This window comes from Loxodonta africana, chromosome 1, assembly GCF_030014295.1.
Source record: "Loxodonta africana isolate mLoxAfr1 chromosome 1, mLoxAfr1.hap2, whole genome shotgun sequence".
In the NCBI taxonomy this organism is placed as follows: domain Eukaryota; kingdom Metazoa; phylum Chordata; class Mammalia; order Proboscidea; family Elephantidae; genus Loxodonta; species Loxodonta africana.
This window is the reverse complement of record NC_087342.1, coordinates 86,475,863-86,496,151: the sequence shown is the minus strand read 5'-3', so window position 1 is coordinate 86,496,151 and position 20,289 is coordinate 86,475,863. Positions and strand designations below refer to the sequence as shown.

The 20,289-nt window shown below is 37.3% G+C and overlaps 2 protein-coding genes across 2 annotated transcripts; both read left to right on the top strand.

Moving 5' to 3' along the window:
* Nucleotides 1-225: 225 nt before the first annotated feature.
* Nucleotides 226-1,280, top strand: LOC135232813 (olfactory receptor 2W1-like). The gene has a single exon (XM_064294018.1). The coding sequence runs from the start codon at nucleotides 339-341 to the stop codon at nucleotides 1,278-1,280; it is 942 nt and encodes a 313-aa protein (XP_064150088.1). The 5' UTR covers nucleotides 226-338.
* Nucleotides 1,281-18,572: 17,292 nt separating this feature from the next.
* LOC100660344 (olfactory receptor 2W1-like) lies at nucleotides 18,573-19,654 on the top strand. Its single transcript, XM_064295862.1, has one exon. The coding sequence runs from the start codon at nucleotides 18,657-18,659 to the stop codon at nucleotides 19,623-19,625; it is 969 nt and encodes a 322-aa protein (XP_064151932.1). The 5' UTR covers nucleotides 18,573-18,656; the 3' UTR covers nucleotides 19,626-19,654.
* The last annotated feature ends 635 nt before the right edge of the window (nucleotides 19,655-20,289 follow it).

The following is a 20,289-nucleotide window of genomic DNA, read 5'->3' as shown; positions in this document are numbered from 1 at the left end:
TTCTCAGAATCCTTATCAATAAAAGAGAAGTTCATCCAGTTTCACCCAGGCATTTTCCTCAAGATTTTCCTATGAAAATTTTGCAAATTTTTACCTTGGCATAGAAGCAGACAAAAGCATATTTCTAAACCTGAAAGTGATTAAGAGTATGGACCTTATAGGAAAATGCCTTGGGAATAAATTTTAGACCTAGCTGAATAACAAGATAAAATAATAGAATGATAATGAGATTTTGTTATGTACTTTTTCCTAGGAAAGTACACTATAGTTTATAAATATATTCATTATATCTTCCAACATGCTCTATTTTGACAGCTGATACTAAGAAACAGGAAAAAATGATCAATGAAAGTTACTTTGGTGGATTTATACTCCTTGGATTCTCTGGACAGCCTCAGCTGGAGATGATCATCTCTGGGGTTGTCTTTTTCTTCTACACCATTGCCTTGATGGGAAATACAGCCATCATCTTCCTGCCATTATTGGATGAACGTCTCCAAACCCCCATGTACTTTTTCCTTAGAAATTTGGCCATCTTGGATCTCTCTTACACCACAAATATAGTCCCACAGATGTTGGTCAACATCTGGGGTAAAGACAAGAAAATAACCTTTGGTGGCTGTGCCTTTCAACTTTTCGCTAGTGTGGCACTATTCACAGTTGAATGTATGCTTCTAGCTGTGATGTCTTATGACCGGTTCAATGCTGTCTACAAACCTCTACACTATATGACCATAATGAACCCCCAGCTCTGTCAAGGCCTGGTGGCCATAACTTGGGGAATTGGGATCACTAATTGCATGATTCTTTCCCCCTATGCCATGAGCCTTCCTCGATGTGGAAACCACCGCCTGGATCACTATTTTTGTGAGGTCTCTGCTATGGTCAAGATTGCATGTGTAGGCACCATAGCCATGGAGGAAACTTTATTTGCATTGAGTTTTTTTGTTTTCCTTGCACCACTTCTTCTCATTCTAGTTTCATATGGCTTCATTGCTATAGCTGTACTCAAAATTAAATCTGTAACAGGAAGACAAAAAGCTTTTGGAACCTGTTCTTCCCATCTCATTGTGGTATCCATCTTCTATGGAACTGTTATCTACATGTACATACAACCAGGAAACAGTCCATCTCAGTATGAGGGTAAACTTCTCAGTATCTTTTATTCCATTGTTACTCCCAGTTTAAACCCACTGATCTACACAGTAAGGAATAAGGAGTTCAAGGAAGCCATGAAGAGGCTCATTGGAAAAGTTTCTGTAGAAACAACAGGACACTAACATCTTTCTATCCAAAATTTCCAGTACATAAATTGGTTCTGTCTAAGTTTTAGATTAGGAGCCCTGGTGGCACAGTGGTTAAGAGTTCAACTGTCAAATGAAAGGTTGATGGTTTGAACCCACCCAGTGTCTATAAGGAAAACGACTTGGTGATCTTCTTCCATAACGATTACAGCTTAGAAAACCCTATGAGGCAGTTCTACTTTGTCACATGTAGTCTATGAGTCAGAACCACCGGTACCCAACAACAAGCTTTAGTTATAAAAATGGAGTAGTTATTTTGTAGGCATCACCTGAGAGAGAGAGAAAAATACCTAAACATTTTGCTTATATTTTATTCTCTATATCCCTCATCGTCAACTATTGAATCTTATAAAAAAAAAAAAAAAGCTAAAAATATATTTCAATGTCACTGATTATCATCTCTGACAATTTGTCTACAACTGTGGCTAAAAAGCAGGTTTCAGGGAGCCCAAGGGTTGTGTTAATGGGGAGGGAGAGGAGCATTCTACAAAAGTTTGATTGAAATTATTGTTTACCTAATATCGAGTATACCCTGAAACGCCAGGAGCCCTGGTGGCACACTGGTTAAGAGATTGGCTACCAACCAAAAGGTTGGCAGCTTCAACCCACCAGGCACTACTTGCAAACCCTAAGGGGAAGTTAGTTCTACTCTGTCCTATAGGGTCACTATGAGTTGGAATTAACTCTTCAGTAATGGGTATGGGATTTGGGTGTGTACTGCCACAAGAATGAATAAATCTGTCCTGGAAGAAGTATAGCCAGAATGCTCCTTATAAAGGAGGATGGGGAGACTTCATTTTACATACCTTAGACTTGTTATTAGGAGGGAGCAGTCCCAGAAGAAGCACATGCTTGGTAAAGTAGAGGATCACCAAATAAAGAGCAAGACCCTCAACAAGATGGATTGACATAATGGCTGCAACAATGGGTTCAATCATACCAACCACTGTGAGGATGGCGCAGGACGGGGCAGTGTTTTGTTCTGTTGTACATAAGGTCACTATGAATTGGAATGACTCAATGGCACATAACAACAACAAAAATCTTTATACTGCCATTATCATGTAACGAAAATATATAACTTCAATATTCTATGTTTAAATTTTTACCTATGACTGACAAATCTGTTCCTATTAAGATTAAATCATTTTTGTACAGATCTCAAATACTGCTGCCATCTCCGTCCACCTACTTTAAATACCCCTCATATACATACTGTCTTGGTCATCTAGTATTCCTAGCACAGAAATACCACAAGTGGATGGCTTTAACAAAGAGAGATTTATTCTCTCACAGTCTAGTAGACTACAAACCCAAATTCAGGATGTTGGCCCCAGGACAATGCTTTCTCTCTGTTGGCTCTGGAAGAAGGTCTTTGACATCAGTCTTCTGTTGGTCTGGGAGCATATCACACACAGGGGCCCCAGGTCCAAAAGACACACTTTGCTCTCGGTGCTGTTTTCATGGTGGTATGATGTCCCCAACTCTCTCCTTGTTTCCCTTTCATTTTATCCCTTGAGAAATAAAAAGTGGTACAGGCCACACCCTAGGAAAATCCTTTTACATTGGATCAGGGATGTGGCCTAAGCAAGGGTGTTACATCCCTCCCTAATCCTCTTTAACCACAGGCAGAGATTATGATTTATAATACATAGGAAAATCACAAAATTGAGATCAACCACACGTGGCCTAACCAAGTTGACACATATTTTGGGGGGACACAATTCAATCCATTACATATGCCAAATGACTTCACTAAAATATATTTCTATTGGAGCTATTATATGCATTAATCAAGGCCTTCTCAAAGTAAGGTTATCAAAATAAAGTGTAGTAGTAAGTTGGATACCAAGAATAATATGATTATAATGTTAAAAAGTCAACCCTGATATCAAATTTTTGTGTTCATCCAACAAGTTCATAAATGGGTAGTAAGTAAATGCGACATATGTATCAACTCTTTTTTAAGGCCAGCATGATCTTGAATAAGGATATCATTCCTTACATTATAAGGGTATTATTACAAGTGGGGAAAATCATATACCAATATCTCTCAAAAATTCTTGACAAAACATTAGTATATCAAATCCTGAAATAAAGAAGAAGAAAAAATAACACATTTCAACCAAATGGGTTTACTTCAACTATTTAAGGTAGATTAACATTGGAAATAAATCGCCACTTATTCCATTACTGAAATCCATGACACTGACAACATAAGTGAAAAATAATATCTAGAAATAAACTTCCTTAGCTTGATGATGACTAAACTTCCAGCAAACATTATGAAGCATAAACAACCTGATCAACTGAACAGCATATATAGCCTAGAAACAGACCTAAAACATATGCAGTCAGCCAGTGTACAAAAAATGTGACGTTGCATTGCTGTAGGGAAAGGATGGTCTTTTCAAAAAATGGTTCCATATCAAATGGATATTCACAGAGGGGAAAAATATGTAGATTTCATATACAAAAATCAATTTCAAATGGATCACAGATACAAAAGTGAAAGGTAAAGCAATATGGCTTTTAACGGTGTTTGTGAATTTTTAATAGGAAGAGATTTATTAAACAGGACACAAAAAATATTAAGTATATTAGAAAATGACTAAATCAGAGTATAACAATTGAGGGAGAGGAAAATCTCTTTAAGAAACACTGCAGTGTAGCAAAATATTATTCAAGAGCCTTCTGTTCAGCCTTCTCTGGAGGGACATTGTTGCCATTTAACAAGCTGACCTTACACTGGAGAAAGGGCTTATTAGATAGTGGCGCTGAATGATTGCAAGTCTCTTATGATCTTCTTACTTCCTAATGCTGCTTTGATCACTACGTGGCATGTGAAAAGGAAAGAAGACATGAGAATGAGTTTTAATTGATTCACTTTCATTATGAACAATAATCGGTTCTTTATGGTCTTTCTCTAAGAGAGAACACATCAGGGGTAATTTTGCTGTATGGACTATTATGAAACTCATTCAAAATGTTTAATAGTTTCAAACTGCATTGGGAGCAGTTAAAATCCAAGTAACAGAATCCTCTGGGACATGGAGAAAGTGATATCATGAATACTGGTAACTCTGTTCAACTTTATAATGAGATCCTTTGGGTCATATTCCTCTCTTGTAAATAATTGCTTAAGTGAAAATCTCCCTTGCTCTTCCCTGGATTTTAAACAACAAATACTAGTCTCTTTATTCAGAATCCCTAGTTACGCAGAGGGACAGCATGGTCAAACCAATTTTTCAATTTCTTAGGGAGTAGGGAAAAACTTTAAAAAAAAAAAAATTTTTTTTTTTTTTTTTTAAGGGAAAAACTACCGAAAAGGTGAATAGCAAAGGATAGAAGCATAATACTGGTACTTCAATATTCCCAAGTGTGCTTCTGTTTTTCCCTTCTCATGCCTTTACAATATAAAATCCATAAGAGTAAATAAGCCAAATACTCAATAAAGGAATGTCAAATTATGTCTTACTTTCACTTAGAAATCATGGGGAAACGTGTGCAAATACAGGAAATCAAAGCCCTTGAGTGCTTTTCTTAGTGGTTTATCTTCATTATATCTATGATCTTATGAAGAATTATCAAAGATTCTTAAAAAAAAGAAAACACCTAGTCTTTTTCTCTAAGAAGACAAAATAAGCTTAATTAATGAACAAGCCATCAGTGTGAAAGTGGGTTAAGTAGTATATATGCAACAAACTGAAATTTAAATTAAAAAAAAATGAAATAATCTAGGAGAGATGATACTTTTTTTTCAACTAAAAAGAGGTTCTAAAATTATAAAGAGTATAATTTGAAGTCATTTTAATTGCTTCATCTGTTTTTATTTTTAAAAAATTCATTTATTTTTAATCTACTAAATTGCTTCCGGTGGTGCAGTGGTTAAGAGCTCAGCTGCTAACCACAGTTCTAATTCACCAGCTGCTGCTTGGAAACCACATGGGGCAGCTCTACAGTGTCCTTCAGGGTCTCTATGAGCCAAAATCTACTCGATGGCAAAAGGTTGCATTTGATTTTAAATTGCTTGGGAATTGCAAAGAAATACTAAAGTAATAATTTTAATTTTATGATATCAGAAATCTGGGGAGCTGGGTAGTTTTGAAGTTGTAGAATGTAATATACTTTAGTCAAAGGTAGAATCTATGCATCATAAACAATGCATCTAATTTGTTATACAATTAATGATTTGCAAATAATATAAAAGTACACTTTCCTTACGATGTGAAGTTTGTTTCATGGTCAAACCTAAGCAGGAAAGTCAAAATAAATTGTGTTTTATTTTTTTCAATTTTTAAATTTATTTTGAGTAATGCAGGTTCAAGGATAAGTTATTAAAATGTGAAGTGAAAGTTAACTATGTACCCCACCTAACCCAAGGCATATTCCCCCAAAAGAAATTAATGTTGTTTCCACAAGTACATGGAAAATATGCCTTTACAGCATACAAATGAAATACGCTGTGTACAGTGCTCTGTCACACAATCTATCGTTTTAATTAACAATGTATCTTGATCATGCTTCCATATGAGTACATGTTTATTTGTGTAGGTCTGTTAAATGTATGAAATATTTGGTTAAGAAGTTTCTTCATGATTACTAATGTTGTTTTTGAATTTTTTATATGAATATAGTGTTGTACATATATTTTTGGAAAGTCATGTAAATATGCATGCAGGATAAAAACCAAGAAATGAAGTTAGTGAAAGTTGGTTCAAAAGGTTTATACGTTTTTAAATGTGAAAGTTAATAGCAAATTGTCTTCCAGAAAAAAAGTTTACATGCCTCTGCACAGATTATGACATTGGCCATTTTTGCATATATGCACCAATATCTGTGTATAACAATCACTTAACTATATGCCAACATGTTAGGAGAAAAAAACAAAAAAGCTCAACTTTTCAATTTCCATTTCTTAATTAGAATAGAATTGAAATAATTTTCATCTATGTTCGTTGTTGTTTTTGGTGCCCTCGAGTTGATTTCGACTCATAGCGACCCTATGTACCACAGATGAAACACTGCCTGGTCCTGCGCAATCCTCAAAATTGTTATGCTTGAGCTCATTGTTGCAGCCACTGAGTCATACATGTTTATATATTTATTTTTCCTCACAGTGCCTTTTCATGATATTATCTCATGTTTTCTTTGTGAAGGCATCCCTTATTTTCTTGGAGGAAAAAGGTAAAAAGTTATTTTATATTGAGAAAAAGAGTCTTTTCCTATGTGTATTAATGGCTTTATTTGGATCCTGTTGTATATGAGTTTATCCATGACTGAATTTTATACTGAAATTCATGACATGTACTTTTTCTCAAATATTTTTTGAGAATTTTTTGAAACTAACACCTGTGTTCATATTCTGAATTATAAAGTTTTTAAACTCAATCGTGACTTTGAAAAACACTTGTACAAATTATAATAGCACTTCTACAAGGGCACTGTGAGGAGATCCACAGACCCATAATCCAATGAAACATCTATGTTGTTGCTGTTCTTAGGTGTTCTGGTGTCAGTTCTGACTCATAGTGACCCTATGTACAACAGAGCAAACACTGCCTGCTCCTGCACCCTCCTTACAATCATTGCTATGTTTGAGCCTGTTGTTGCAGCCGGTGTCAATATATCTCACTGGGGATTCTTCCTCTTTTTCTTGACCCTCTACTTTACCAAGTATGATGTCCCTCCTGATAACATGTCCAGAGTACTGAGACAAAGACTCACCATCCTTTCTTCCAAGGAGCATTCTGGCTGTACTTCTCACAAGATAAATTTGTTTGTTCTTCTGGTAGTCCGTGCTATATTCAATATTCTTTGTCAACACCATAATTCGAAGGCAACAATTATTCTTCGTTCTTCCTTATGCATTGTCCAACTTTTGCATGCATATAAGGTAATTACAAATACAATGACTTGAGTCAGGGGCATGTTAATCCTCAAAGTGACTTCTCTTCTACTCAACAACTTAGAGTTCTTTTGCAGGAGATTCACTCGATACAATATGTTGTTAGATATCTTCAGTGCTGCTTTCAAGGGCATTGATTGTGGATTCAAGTAAAATGAAATCCTTGACAACTTCAATATTTCTTTGTGATGATGTTGATTCTTGAGATATGGTAACTCACTTGGGGTGGGGGGGGCAGGTTCTCGGCATTTGTTATTACCTCCAGTTCTGAATAACCAAAAAAAAAACAAACCCAGTGCCGTTGAGTTGATTCCAACTCATAGCGACACTATAGGACAGAGTAGAACTGCCTCATGGAGTTTCTAAGGAGCGCCAGGCAGATTCAAACTGCCAACCCTTTGGTTAGTAGCCATAGCATTTAACCACAACGCCACCAGCTGAAGGTAAATCCCTAATGAGTATGGCCCTGAGGTCAAGGGCTCCCCTCCTCCACCCAGGCCTCACTCATACAGTGGAAGAGATACCACAGGCATTTCAGGCCAAGAATACTGCGATCTCAATAACGCTCCCCCGAGCTCATTGCACGGTAGAGGCCCAACGTTGGGAAAGGCAAGCAGAAAAGATGAGAGGCTACCACTCCAGGCCAGCACAAAGAAGTGATACCATTCACACTCACCATCTTTGGAACAATGGCTCAAAGCTTTTGCAGGGGCAGAGAAAACCCATAAGATCAGAGACCTCAGAATCTGTGCCCGAAGGAACCGACTTTATCTGAAACAGAGTATGATAAAGTTTAAACATAAAGGGGATTTTTCATCATAAGCTATTAAAGGGAAGCTGGAAGTTCTATGAGAGCAACATACTAAACTGTAGGCCAGTTAGTTTACCAGAGAGAGAAAAGGAAAGAGCTAAGAAAAGGCCTTCTGGGGCCATGTTGTTTTTAGGTGCCATAGATTTGATTTTGACTCATTGCAACCCTATGTTCAAGAGACTAGAACACTGCCCAGTCCTGTACCACAACAAGCCTCAAGGAGTAGCCTCAGAAACTGTCCCTTCAGAACTGGATTAGACTGTGGAGCAATTTATATCCCATGTTGTTGTGAAAAACAATAAATCAAATCAGCCAGCAATTAGTAGGGCCTAACTGCTTTGTATGATACCAAATGAAGTAGACAGATTAACAGAGAAATCAGGAAAAGATAATCAAAGAGAGCCTTGCTAAAACCACTGTCATCCCAGAGTGGCTTTGAACATTCCCAAGGCCTTCAAGGACTGACATCAGAGGCTTCATACTATAGGGGAAATTGTTGTCCTTAGTTGCCATCAAGTTGGTTCCAACTCAGAGTTGGTTCCAACATACACACACACACACACACACACACACACACGTACAAATAAATAAATAAATAAACGATTGCTGTTTAGTCCATTCTGACTCACAGCAATCCTATAGGACACAGTAGAACTGCCCCGTAAAGTTTCCAAGGTGTGCCCAGTGGATTTGAACTGCCGACCTTTTGTTTAGCAGCCATAACACTTAACCACTACATCACCAGGGTTTCCATATATTTGTATATAAATACGACACACAAAGAACAGGAAATTGTGACACATATACAGCAAGAAAAATGGGCAACAGAAGCTACCAGATGTCAAATGCAGCAGACAATGACTTCAAAACAGCCATTATAAATATGTTCAAAGAAAATCATGCTTAAAGAGGTAAAGGAAGGTATAACAATGGCTCACCAAATACATAATATCCTTAAAGAGATGTTGTTGTTATTAGGTTCCACTGACTCAGTTCCAACTCATAGCTACCCTATGTACAACAGAACAAACACTGCCCAGTCCTACGCCACCCTCATGATCATTATTATGCTTGAGCCCATTCTTGCAGTCACTGTGTCAAACCATCTTATGGATGGTCTTCCTCTTTTTCAGCGACATCTACTTTACTAATCATGATGTCTTTCTCCAGGGACTAGTCCCTCCTGGTAACATGTCCAAAGTATGTGAGACAAAGTCTCACCATCCTTGCTTCTAAGGAGCATTCTGGCTGTACTTCTTCTATCTTTAAAGATATAGAAGTCCTAAGAACCAAATATTTATTCTGCAGTTGTAAAGTATAATAGGTGAAATAAAAATTTCAACAGAGATCCTCAATAGTAGATTTGAACTAGCAGAAGAAAAATCAATGAACTTGAAGATAGATCAATACAGATTATGCAATCCAAATAACAGAGAAAAGACAAAATGGAGAAAAATAAACAGTTTCAGGCAAAAACAAGCCATCGCTAAGTGAACAACACACATTAATGGGAGTTCTACAAGGAGAGGAGAGAGGAAACAAGCAAAAATATATATATATATATTCAAAGATGTAACTGCTGAAAACATCACATTTGATGGAAAACTTTAGTCTACATATCCAAGAAGCTGTTTTCGCTGAGCAGGATAAATGCAGAGATCCACGGTCAGATATATCATAGTAAAAATGCTGAAAGTCAAAGGCAAAGAGAAAATTTTGACAGCAGCAAAAGAAAAACGACTTGTCACATACAAAAGGTCACCAGTAAGATTGATCTGATGCCTCATCAGAAACAATGGAGGCCAGAAGGCAGTGAAATGGCATTTTTCAATTGCTGAAAGGAAATAAAATTGTCAACCAGAAATCTTATATCCAGAAAAACTATCTTTGCAAAATCAAATAAAAGGCCCTCCTAGATAAATAAAAAACCATGGCCATTGAGCTGATTCCAACTCATAGCAACCCTGTACCAGGGCTCCTTATAGTTGGTTCTGACTCATAGCAACCCTATAGTAGTAGAACTTTATAGCATAAGAGTCTGGTTCCCTTTTCATTCTTCATTGTTAATGAATTCTGTTTTTTTGTTTTGTTTTGTTTTTTGTTTTCTAGATCAACTATTTGTAGGAGATTCATGTTGGAGAGGAGGCAAGTCCTTGTCCTAGGTTAGCAAAAATATTGCTTATGACCCAGGTTAAATGTGTGTGGCAGCTGTTTTGGCCTTTGCTTCATCTCAACCAACTGAGCTTTTCTGCTGTAAGTCATCTGTAAGGCAAAGTCTCTCCACTCTATAAACAGAAGACTACATTTTCAAAAGCAGTGTACCTCCATGATTACTAGTTCCGCTTTCCTAGACACCATAGGGAGATCCAAAATAATTTATATTGACAGGCTTCATTCCCTGTTCCTGTTGCTGTAGTAAGAGACAGTTGACTTTATACTCCAAAGAGATCTTTTTCTGTTATTTTTGAGTTCAGTAGTGATGGATGCACTCATCTTAAGCCTCCCTCTTTGACCTTCACTACTTTCAGAAATCAGTATTTTCCAATTCTGGTTTTCAAGTGTATCTTAGATTATTTTGCTTTTTGTTCTCATTAATTTTGGGTTTATTTCTGAGAGAAGAATGGGAAAAGAAGTTATTGTATTCAACCATAAGAACACTGGAATTTTTATATCTCATTGATGATTGTTCCTCAAGATTCCTTCAGGCCTAATGTGTTCTAATGTCCCTACAGAGTAACCTCTCCAGCAAAAGAACCTAGTGGACATTTTTAGAAAAACCATATCTATTTTATGGCAGTGCAGCTTTATTGGGTTACATTGTATAGTATTTTATGAATAGAAGTAAAAGGCAACATTTCAAAATTCTACACTCTGCTTGTAGGTGTATCAAATAATTACCACTGGTATTTCTGTGTTACTATTTTATCCATGGCATTTTTTTTTTTTTTTTTCTCCTCTGATCTATTTGGGAGATTGCAGCTAGGAACATTCACTGCCAAATATGCTGCTCTATGCAGAAATTCTAAATAACTTTGTCAATAAAATGTCTTTCAAGACTTCAGATCACTAATAAGAAGATATGTTCAATTAAAAAACAAGGCATGGAGTTAGAAGATAAAGACTTGTGTGTTTCATCTGTACTTGTTTATTACTTGTTCACACTGGGCTTGACACTCAGTGTTCATTCATATAAAAAAGGAATAATACCATCTACCAAAAATGTTTAAGGATCAATAAGACATTATGTACAAAAAAAAAGTGTTATGGCTAATAAAGCACAAAATAATTAAAATCACTATAATTATTTTCATTCGTATTACCATCATTTATAATAAGGGTACCAGTAATCGTTATTCAATCATTATTCAAAGTTAAGTAAAGCAGCTAACTGTGGAAACAGGTAGCTTACATTCAAGGAGAATTTCTTGATTTGCTTTACTTGTATCTGTATTTCTGAGTAATCATCAAGATACATTAACTGCTTTTGAGATACTTAAAGTCCCCAAGTATTTTATCATTGCTCAAAAATTTCATCATTTCCTTAAGGGAAAACTAATTAGTTACGATTCACATCATAGATGCATCTCCTTGAACTCTTCAAGGAGGGAGACAAGAGCATTATTATTTGGGCCTCTGAACTGGGAGAGGTGAGAGGCAGAAGAGCCTCTTTGGACAGGCAATAAAGTTTCACTGTGACAAGTGGGCAGAAATGGGAGCAGTCTCATTCTAGAAAATAAATATGCTTTCATCTTCAGGATTGTTCTTGGCTGAATCAACAGCACTGAAAAGTTTAGTCAGCTGAATTAGGGTAAGTGGGGAGAAATTAGGTTGTCTTTGATAATATTTTTGTTTTGTTTTGTTTATGCAGTGATTTGCATACAACTTTCTGGCTTTCACAACAATTTTTCTTGCTACAATGGTATATAGGATATGGGCTAATCAGTACGTTAACATCTTTTGTGTAAAGATGCTAAGAATTCAAATGGCCATTCCTCTTTACTCATGTGCTCATGATTAATTCTTTACCCCCATGATCTATTTTCAGAAATGTTTAGTAAGAGCTGACTACATACTTGAGAAGGTCCCTGGGGTGGTTCAAACGGTTTGTCCCTGACGGCTAAACTAAAGGTTGGCAATTCGAACTCACTCAGTAGTACTGGGGAAAAAAAGACCTGGAGATCTTCTTCTGTTACTATCACAACCAAGAAAAGTCTAGGAAGCAGTTCTACTCTGTAACACATTGAGTTGTCATAAATAGGAACTGACTCAACAGCAACTAACAGCAACAGGTACTTTAGGAAACATACATTTAACAAAATAAATGTGTATCACAGTGAAAAAAGCAGTAGATTTGTTGGAGGAGTAAAACTCATGGATTCAGTGTTGAACTATAATGTGTGAAATGAGTTGTAAACCTATGTGCTTATGTGAAACTAGGACTTAAACCTATGTGTTGATGCTGAGCATGCTGGCAAAATTGTGCATCTGGTAATAGAGTAGGAAAGTGAAATTAATAAAGATAGATGGCAGCTATCTGCCCAGAGCTAGTAACTGAAGCCACAAAATGAAGGCAATCAATGAAACAAAGAGTAAAGCAGATATCTGATTAGAGAACTTTGGGGACTGATAGAGGGAAGGGGGTGAAAGGAATGTTAGAGAAATGAATGGTAGAGTAAAGGAAACTAAAGAAGAAAAGTGAATGCCAAACAAGTTCTAATGGAGGTTCATGATACGCACTCAGTAGTACTGGGGGAGAAAAGGCCTGGAGATCTTCTTCTGTTACTATTACAACCATGAAAAGTCTAGGAAGCAGTTCTACTCTGTAACACCTTGAGTTGTCATAAATAGGAACTGACTCAACAGCAACTAACAACAACAGGTACTTTAGGAAACATACATTTAACAAAATAAATGTGCGTCACAGTGAAAAGAAGCAGTAGATTTGAACTACTTTGAAAGACAGGAAAATTATTTCAAAAATAAGATATTGGTCAGTGTTGCTATAAGGCACATATAAGCATAAGCAATTTAGATAACTGAGAAGAGATTACTGGTTTAAGAAGTTAGTGCCACCTTTGTCTTTGAGGTAATATTTTTTAAATAACGTATGTGAGAGAAGCCATATTGTATTTTTGAAGACATGATTTGAGTTGTGCTTTAGGAAGAAACTTCTCTTTCAGAGTTTAATACAGGGGATAGGTGAGGATCACAGATTCTCTTTTATAATGGTAAATATTTACTTGCAAACTTCTCTATGCCTAAACCCTGGATTAGTCACTAGGAATACAACTATGAAAATAACATTCCTTGAAGAGGCTTAACATTTTGAGGGCAAAGTTATCACAATTGAGTAGTTTTATAGACTGAGGGGAAGATGTAAGTGAGTAGTAGAATCGCAATATAAAATTAAGTAAGGGATGAATTTATGTTGTTGTTGTTAGGTGCCATCGAATCGGTTCCCACTGAAAGCAACCCTGAGGAAAACAGAATGTAACACTGCTTGATCCTGTGCCATCCTTACCACTGTGTCAATTGGCCTAACTGAGGGTCTTCCTTTTTTCCGCTGACCCTGTACTTTGCCAAGCATGATGTCCTTCTCCAGGGACTGGTCCCTCCTGACAACATGTCCAAAGTAAGATGCAGTCTCGCCATCCTTGCTCCTAAGGAGCATTCTGCTTGTGCTTGTTCCAAGATAGATTTGTTCATTCTTTTGGCAGTCCATGATATATTCAATATTCTTTGTCAGCATCACAATTCAAAGGCATCAGTTCTTCTTTTGTCTGCTTTATTCATTGTCCAGCTTTAACATGAATATGATGCAATTTAAAATACCATGGGTTCTGTCAGGTGCACCTTAGTCTTCAAGGTGACATCTTTGTTCTTCAGCACTTTAAAGAGGTCCTTTGCAGCACATTTACCCAGTGCAATGCATCTTTTGGTTTCTTGACTGCTGCTTCCATGGCTGTTGATTGTGGAGCCAAGTAAAATGAAATCCTAGACAACTTCAATCTTTTCCTCATTTATCATGATGTTGCTTATTGGTCCAGTTGTGAGGATTTTTGTCTTCTTTATGTTGAGGCGCAATCCATACTGAAGGCTGGGGCCTCTGATCTTCATTAATAAGTGCTTCAAGTCGTCTTTTCTTTCAGCAAGCAAGGTTGTGTCATCTGCATGACGCAGGTTGTTAATGAGTCTTTCTCCAATCCTGATGCTCCATTCTTCATGTAGCCCAGCTTCTTGGAGTATTTTTTCAGCATATAGATTGATTAGGTATGGTGAAAATGTATAACCCTGATGCGCACCTTTCCTGACTTTAAACCACTCAGTATTCCCTTGTTCTTTCCAAACAACTGACTCTTGTTCTATGTAAAGGTTCCACATGAGCACAATTAAGTGTTCCGGAATTCCCATTCTTCCCAATGTTATCCACGATTTGTTATGATCCACACAGTCGAATGCCTTTGCACAGTCAATAAAACACAGGTAAACATCCCTCTGGTATTCTCTGCTTTCAACCAGGATCCATCTGACATCAGCAATGATATTCCTGTTTCCACGTCCTCTTCTGAAACCAGCCTGAATTTCTCGCGTTTCCCTGTTGATATACTGCTACAGCCATTTTTGAATGATCTTCAGCAAAATTTTTCTTGTGTGTGATATTAATGATATTGTTCAATAATTTCCACATTCGGTTGGATCACCTTTCCTGGGAATAGGCATAAATATGGATCTCTTCCAGTCAGTTGACCAGGAATCTGTCTTCCATATTCCTTGGCTGCATTCATTTGTTGAAACATCTCGATTGATATTCTGTCTGTTCCCGGAGCCTTGTATTTTGCCAATGCCTTCAGAGAAGCTTGGACTTCTTCCTTTAGTACCATTGGTTCCAGATCGTATGCTACCTCTTGAAATGGTTGTACATCAACTAATTCTTTTTGGTATAATGACTCTGTGTATTCCTTCCATCTTCTTTTGATGCTTCTTGCATCGTTTAATACTTTCCCCATAGAATCCTTCACTATTGCAACTTGAGGCTTGAATTTTCCCCTCAGTTCTTTCAGCTTGTGAAACGACAAGTGTGTTCTTCCCTTTTGGTTTTCTATCTCCAGAGCTTTGCACATGTTATTATAATACTTCATCTTCTCAAGCTGCCCTTTGAAATTTTCTGTTCAGTCTTTTACTTCATCATTTCTTCCTTTTGCTTTAGCTGCTCGATATTCGTGAGCAAGTTTCAGAGTCTCCTCTGACACCCATCTTGGTGTTTTCTTTCTCTCCTGTGTTTTCAATGACCTCTTGCTTTCTTCATGTACGATGTCCTTGATGTCATTCCACAACTCATCTGGTCTTTAGTCACTAGTGCTCAATGCATCAAATCTATTCTTCAGGTGGTCTCTAATTCAGGTGGGGTACACTCAAGGTCATATTTTGGCTCTCCTGGACTTGATCTGATTTTTTTCAGTTTCAGCTTGAACTTGCATATGAGCAATTGATGGTCCGTTCCACAGTCGGAACTGATGATACTAAGTTTTTACTTTGTCTCTTTCCACAGATATAGTCAATTTGATTCTTATGTGTTCCTTCTGGTGAGGTCCACGTGTGTAGTGCCATTTATGTTGGTGAATGAAGGTATTTGCAGTGAAGAAGTCATTGGTCTTGCAAAATTCTACCATTAGATCTACGGAATTGTTTCTATCGCCATGGGCATATTTTCCAACTACCGGTCCTTCTTTGTTTTCAACTTTCGCACTCTAATCTCCAGTAATTATCAATGCACCCTGATTGCATGTTTGATCAATTTCAGACTGTAGCAGCTGATAACAATCTTCCATTTCTTCATTTTTGGCCTTAGTGGTTGGTGCGTAAATTTGAATAACGGTTGTATTAACTGGTCTTCCTTGTAGGCGTACGGGTATTATCCTATCACTGACAATGTTATACTTCAGGATAGACCTTGAAATATCCTTTTTGACGATGAACGCAACACCATTCCTCTTCAAGTGTTCATTCCCTGCATAGTGGACTATATGATTGCCCAGTTCAAAATGCCCGATACCAGCTCCGTTCAACTCACTAATGTCTAGGATATTGACTTTATTCTTTCCATTTCATTTTTGATGTTTTCCAATTTTCCTAGATTCATACTTCATACATTCCAGGTTCTGATTATTAATGGATGTTTATAGCTGTTTCTTCTTATTTTGAGACGTGCCACATCAGCAAATGAAGGTCCTGAAAGCTTTACTCCATCCACATCATTAAGGTCGACTCTACTTTGAAGAGGCAGCTCTTCCCCAGTCATCTTTCGAGTGCCTTCCAACCTGGGGGGCTCATCTTCCACCACTATATCAGAGAATGTTCTGCTGCAATTCATAAGGTTTTTGCTGGCTAATGCTTTTCAGAGGTAGACTGCTGGGTCCTTCTTCCTAGTCTATCTTAGTCTGGAAGCTCAGTCTGGAACAGGACCTTAAGAGACTGCAAATGATGGAATGAACAATACAGAGGAGAACAAATAATGTCTTAGTCATCTAGTGCTGCTATAACAGAAATAGCACAAGTGGATGGCTTTAGAAAGAGAATTTTTTTTTTCTTATAGTCTAGTAGGCTACAAGTCCAAACTCAGGGCATCAGCTCCAGGGTAAGGCTTTCTCTCTCTGTCAGCCTTGGAGGAAGGTCCTTCTCATTAGCCTTCCCCAGTGAAGGAGATTCTCAGGTGCAGGGACCCCAGTCCAAAGGAAACACTCTGCTCCTGGTGCTGCTTTTTTGGTGGTACAGGGTTCCCCTCTCTGCTAGCTGCACTTCCCTTTTATCTCTGGAGTGGTGTAGGCCACACTCCAGGGAAACTCCCTTAACATTGGATCAGGGTATGACCTGGTCAGTGTGTTACAATCCCACGCTAATCCTCTCTGAAATTATAATTACAAAGTGGGGGAAAACTACAGAATACTGGGAATCATGGCCCAGACAAATTGATACACACACTTTTGGGTGGACATAATTCAATCCATGACAAAATAATCTGTTTAATAAAAAAGATACATTTCTGGGTCTGAAAAGAAAGACGTAAAAGATGAGGATGATGCAGGGAAGATTGAGGTAAAAAGGGAATAATTTGATAATTTCAGATAAGAAACTACAAGAACAAAGCTGGAGTTAGGCCTCAATTCTTTATAGATTAAGGCACTGGCTCTCAATCAGGGCAATTTTGTTCCACAGGGAATATTTCGCAATTTTTGGTTGTCACAACTGGGGAAGGGAGTTATGGGCACCTAGTACTAGATATTGGCTATTGGTAGAGACCCTGGATGCTGCTAAACATTCTTTATTGCAAAGATAACCCTCCACAACATCCTGGCCCCTAATATTAAGAAGGGAAGAATATCACATTTCATCCAGTTTCTTTATTCATGATTGTACTTAAGACTTTTGAACTCATTTTCCTAAATAGATAACTAGATGAGAAATGCGTTTCTGAAAGAGGTTGGGATGTTATCTGTGCACATTGGTAAAGAAAACAGCCCTGGAGGAGAAAAAAAAAAGTCTTGGGTGTAAGTTTTTGTGCTAGCTAGAATAAAGTGACAAGGTACAAAATGATGCTGATTTAAGTGATACTATTATGTTTTCCCTCATTCTAGGATATCCTGTCGCCAAGGTGCAGATACATATTTTTGAAATTCTTTGGCAAATGAAGGAGTCCTGGTGGTGCAGTGGTTAAGCACTGGGCTGCTAACCGAAAGGTAGTTGGAACCTACCAGCTGCTCCTCAGAAGAAAGATGTGGCAGTCTTCCCCCATAAAGTTCACAGCCTTGGAAACCCTACCGGGAAGTTCTACTCTATCCTACAGGGTTGCTATGAGTCAGCGACAACTCCATAGGAAAAGGCAATGGTTTTGGTTTTTGGCATGGCAAATGTATACCATAATGTAGTGAGGGGTGCAGGTCAAAATTGCTGTCCTTCTTTCTGTTGTGTATAGATAGGGTAAGAATGATTTCTTATGCCAATCTTCCACCCAATCAAACAATCAATAAATTAACCAAGAAAATAGAACTTTCCAAGAGAGGTTACAGGCATCTCTATTTTTGAAAATAACTCCAGGAAGCTTTTATGATCAGACAGTATTGGAAGCTATTCCCTTCTTTTTATTCAATATTAATGGGGCTTCGTTCCTTAGTAGAGTGATACATAAAATAATTATAATAAAAAAGATCAAATGACAAGTTACTGATTTGAATTCTACATTCTTAAACACTCTCAGCTGCTATGTTATTGGAGGAAATGCTTCCAGTATAGAGCCAGTCACATTAGAAGACAGTTAATGAAATTAAATTTAACAGAGTTCCCTTTTACATACTATAGTGATTGATACAGATATCTACGTTTTTACAATCATTCTTTCCATTATAACATGCTTTGAACTTTTCAATTGATATTCAAAAAAAATTGGATAATTCATAATTCTTACTACCATAGCTTAAAGTTTTATCTAGATGATGAAATAAATGTTTACATATGTTTGATAGTAAAAAAAAAAAAAAAAAAAAAATCCCTTGAATATAATGCTTGAGTTTAGTTTGGCATTAAAGTTCATGAATATACTCACTGTGGCTTCCAAAATGTTGATTATTCCATCTTCAGAATGGCTATTTTTAAAAGAAAAAGAATGATCAATGAGAGCTACTTCAATGGATTTATACTCCTTGGATTCACAGAGCACCCTCAACTGGAGATGATCATCTCTGGGATTGTCTTTTTCTTCTACACCATTGCCTTGATGGGAAATATGGCCATCATCCTGCTCTCTTTCCTAGATGACCATCTCCAAACTCCCATGTACTTCTTCCTTAGAAATTTGGCCATCTTGGATCTCTGTTACACCACAAATATAGTCCCACAGATGTTGGTCAATACCTGGGGTAAAGACAAGAGAATAACCTTTGGTGGCTGTGCCTTTCAGCTTTTCAATGCTGTCACACTCTGCATAGTTGAATGTATCCTTCTAGCTGTGATGTCTTATGACAGGTTCAGTGCTGTCTGCAAGCCTCTGCACTATACAGCCATAATGAACTCACAACTCTGCCAGGGCCTGGTGGCCATGGCCTGGTTAGTTAGTGTTATTAGTTGCATGATCCTTTCCCCCTATGCCATGAGTCTTCCTCGATGTGGAAACCACCTAGACCACTTTTTTTGTGAAATATCTGCCATGCTGAAGGTTGCATGTGTGGATACCACAGCCATGGAGGTAGCCACATTTCTTGCATGCCTTGTTATAGCTCTTGTTCCTCTTCTTCTCATTCTGGTCTCATATGGCTTCATTGCTGTAACCGTACTCAAGATCAAATCTGCAACAGGGAGACAAAAAGCATTGGGAACTTGTTCTTCCCATCTCATTGTGGTATTCATCTTCTATGGGACTCTAATCTACGTGTACATACAACCAGGAAACAGTCCAAATCAGGATGAGGGTAAACTTCTCAGTATCTTTTATTCCATTGTTACCCCCAGCTTGAATCCATTGATCTACACACTAAGGAATAAAGAGTTCAAGGGGGCCATGAAAAGGCTGATTGGAAAAGAAAAGCCTTCCATGGACACAATAGGACCCTGATTTTTTTTCCCACCAAACTCCAAAGTGAAAATCCACCCTTTCCACCATTAAATGTAGAAGACATATTTTGTAGTCATCAAGTAAGTGAAGGAAAATTCTCAGAAAAAAATACAATAAAATTCAATACATTTATTGAATAATTAATACACGCTGACATGTGTACAAAAACCCATATTTAAAATTAAATTATAACTGTGGTGCCAACGTTAAAAATAACTTTCATTGATCCCTTGGTTCTTTTGGATTTTTTATTATCCCAGTTATATCGAAGTTGATCAATTTAACTCTAATACTCTCCTTTCATTATGCTAACTAAATGTCATTGTCATACATTCAATGAAGCAAAAAGCTGTTCTTATAGCACACTGTTTTAAGATACAACGGCTTTACTTCACCCATTTCCAGGAATATGTTACACCACAAATACAGTGCCACAGATATTGGTCAATGTCACTGGTAAAGACATTCTGAATAGTGTTACCATGAACACTGGTGTATAAGTGTCTCTGTGCATGTCTGCCTTTAGTACTTTTGGGTTTATACCTAAGAGTGGAATTGCTGGATCACATGGTGATGTGTGTTTAACTTTTTGAGGAACCATCAAACTGTTGTTCACAGCAGCAAGAGAAAGAAGGAGAAAATAAAGATCAAAGCAAAGGTAAAT

Bases quoted from the DNA above. Each gene is read 5' to 3' on its own strand.
- LOC135232813 (XM_064294018.1), top strand. From the start codon at position 339: ATGATCAATGAAAGTTACTTTGGTGGATTTATACTCCTTGGATTCTCT.
- LOC100660344 (XM_064295862.1), top strand. From the start codon at position 18,657: ATGGCTATTTTTAAAAGAAAAAGAATGATCAATGAGAGCTACTTCAAT.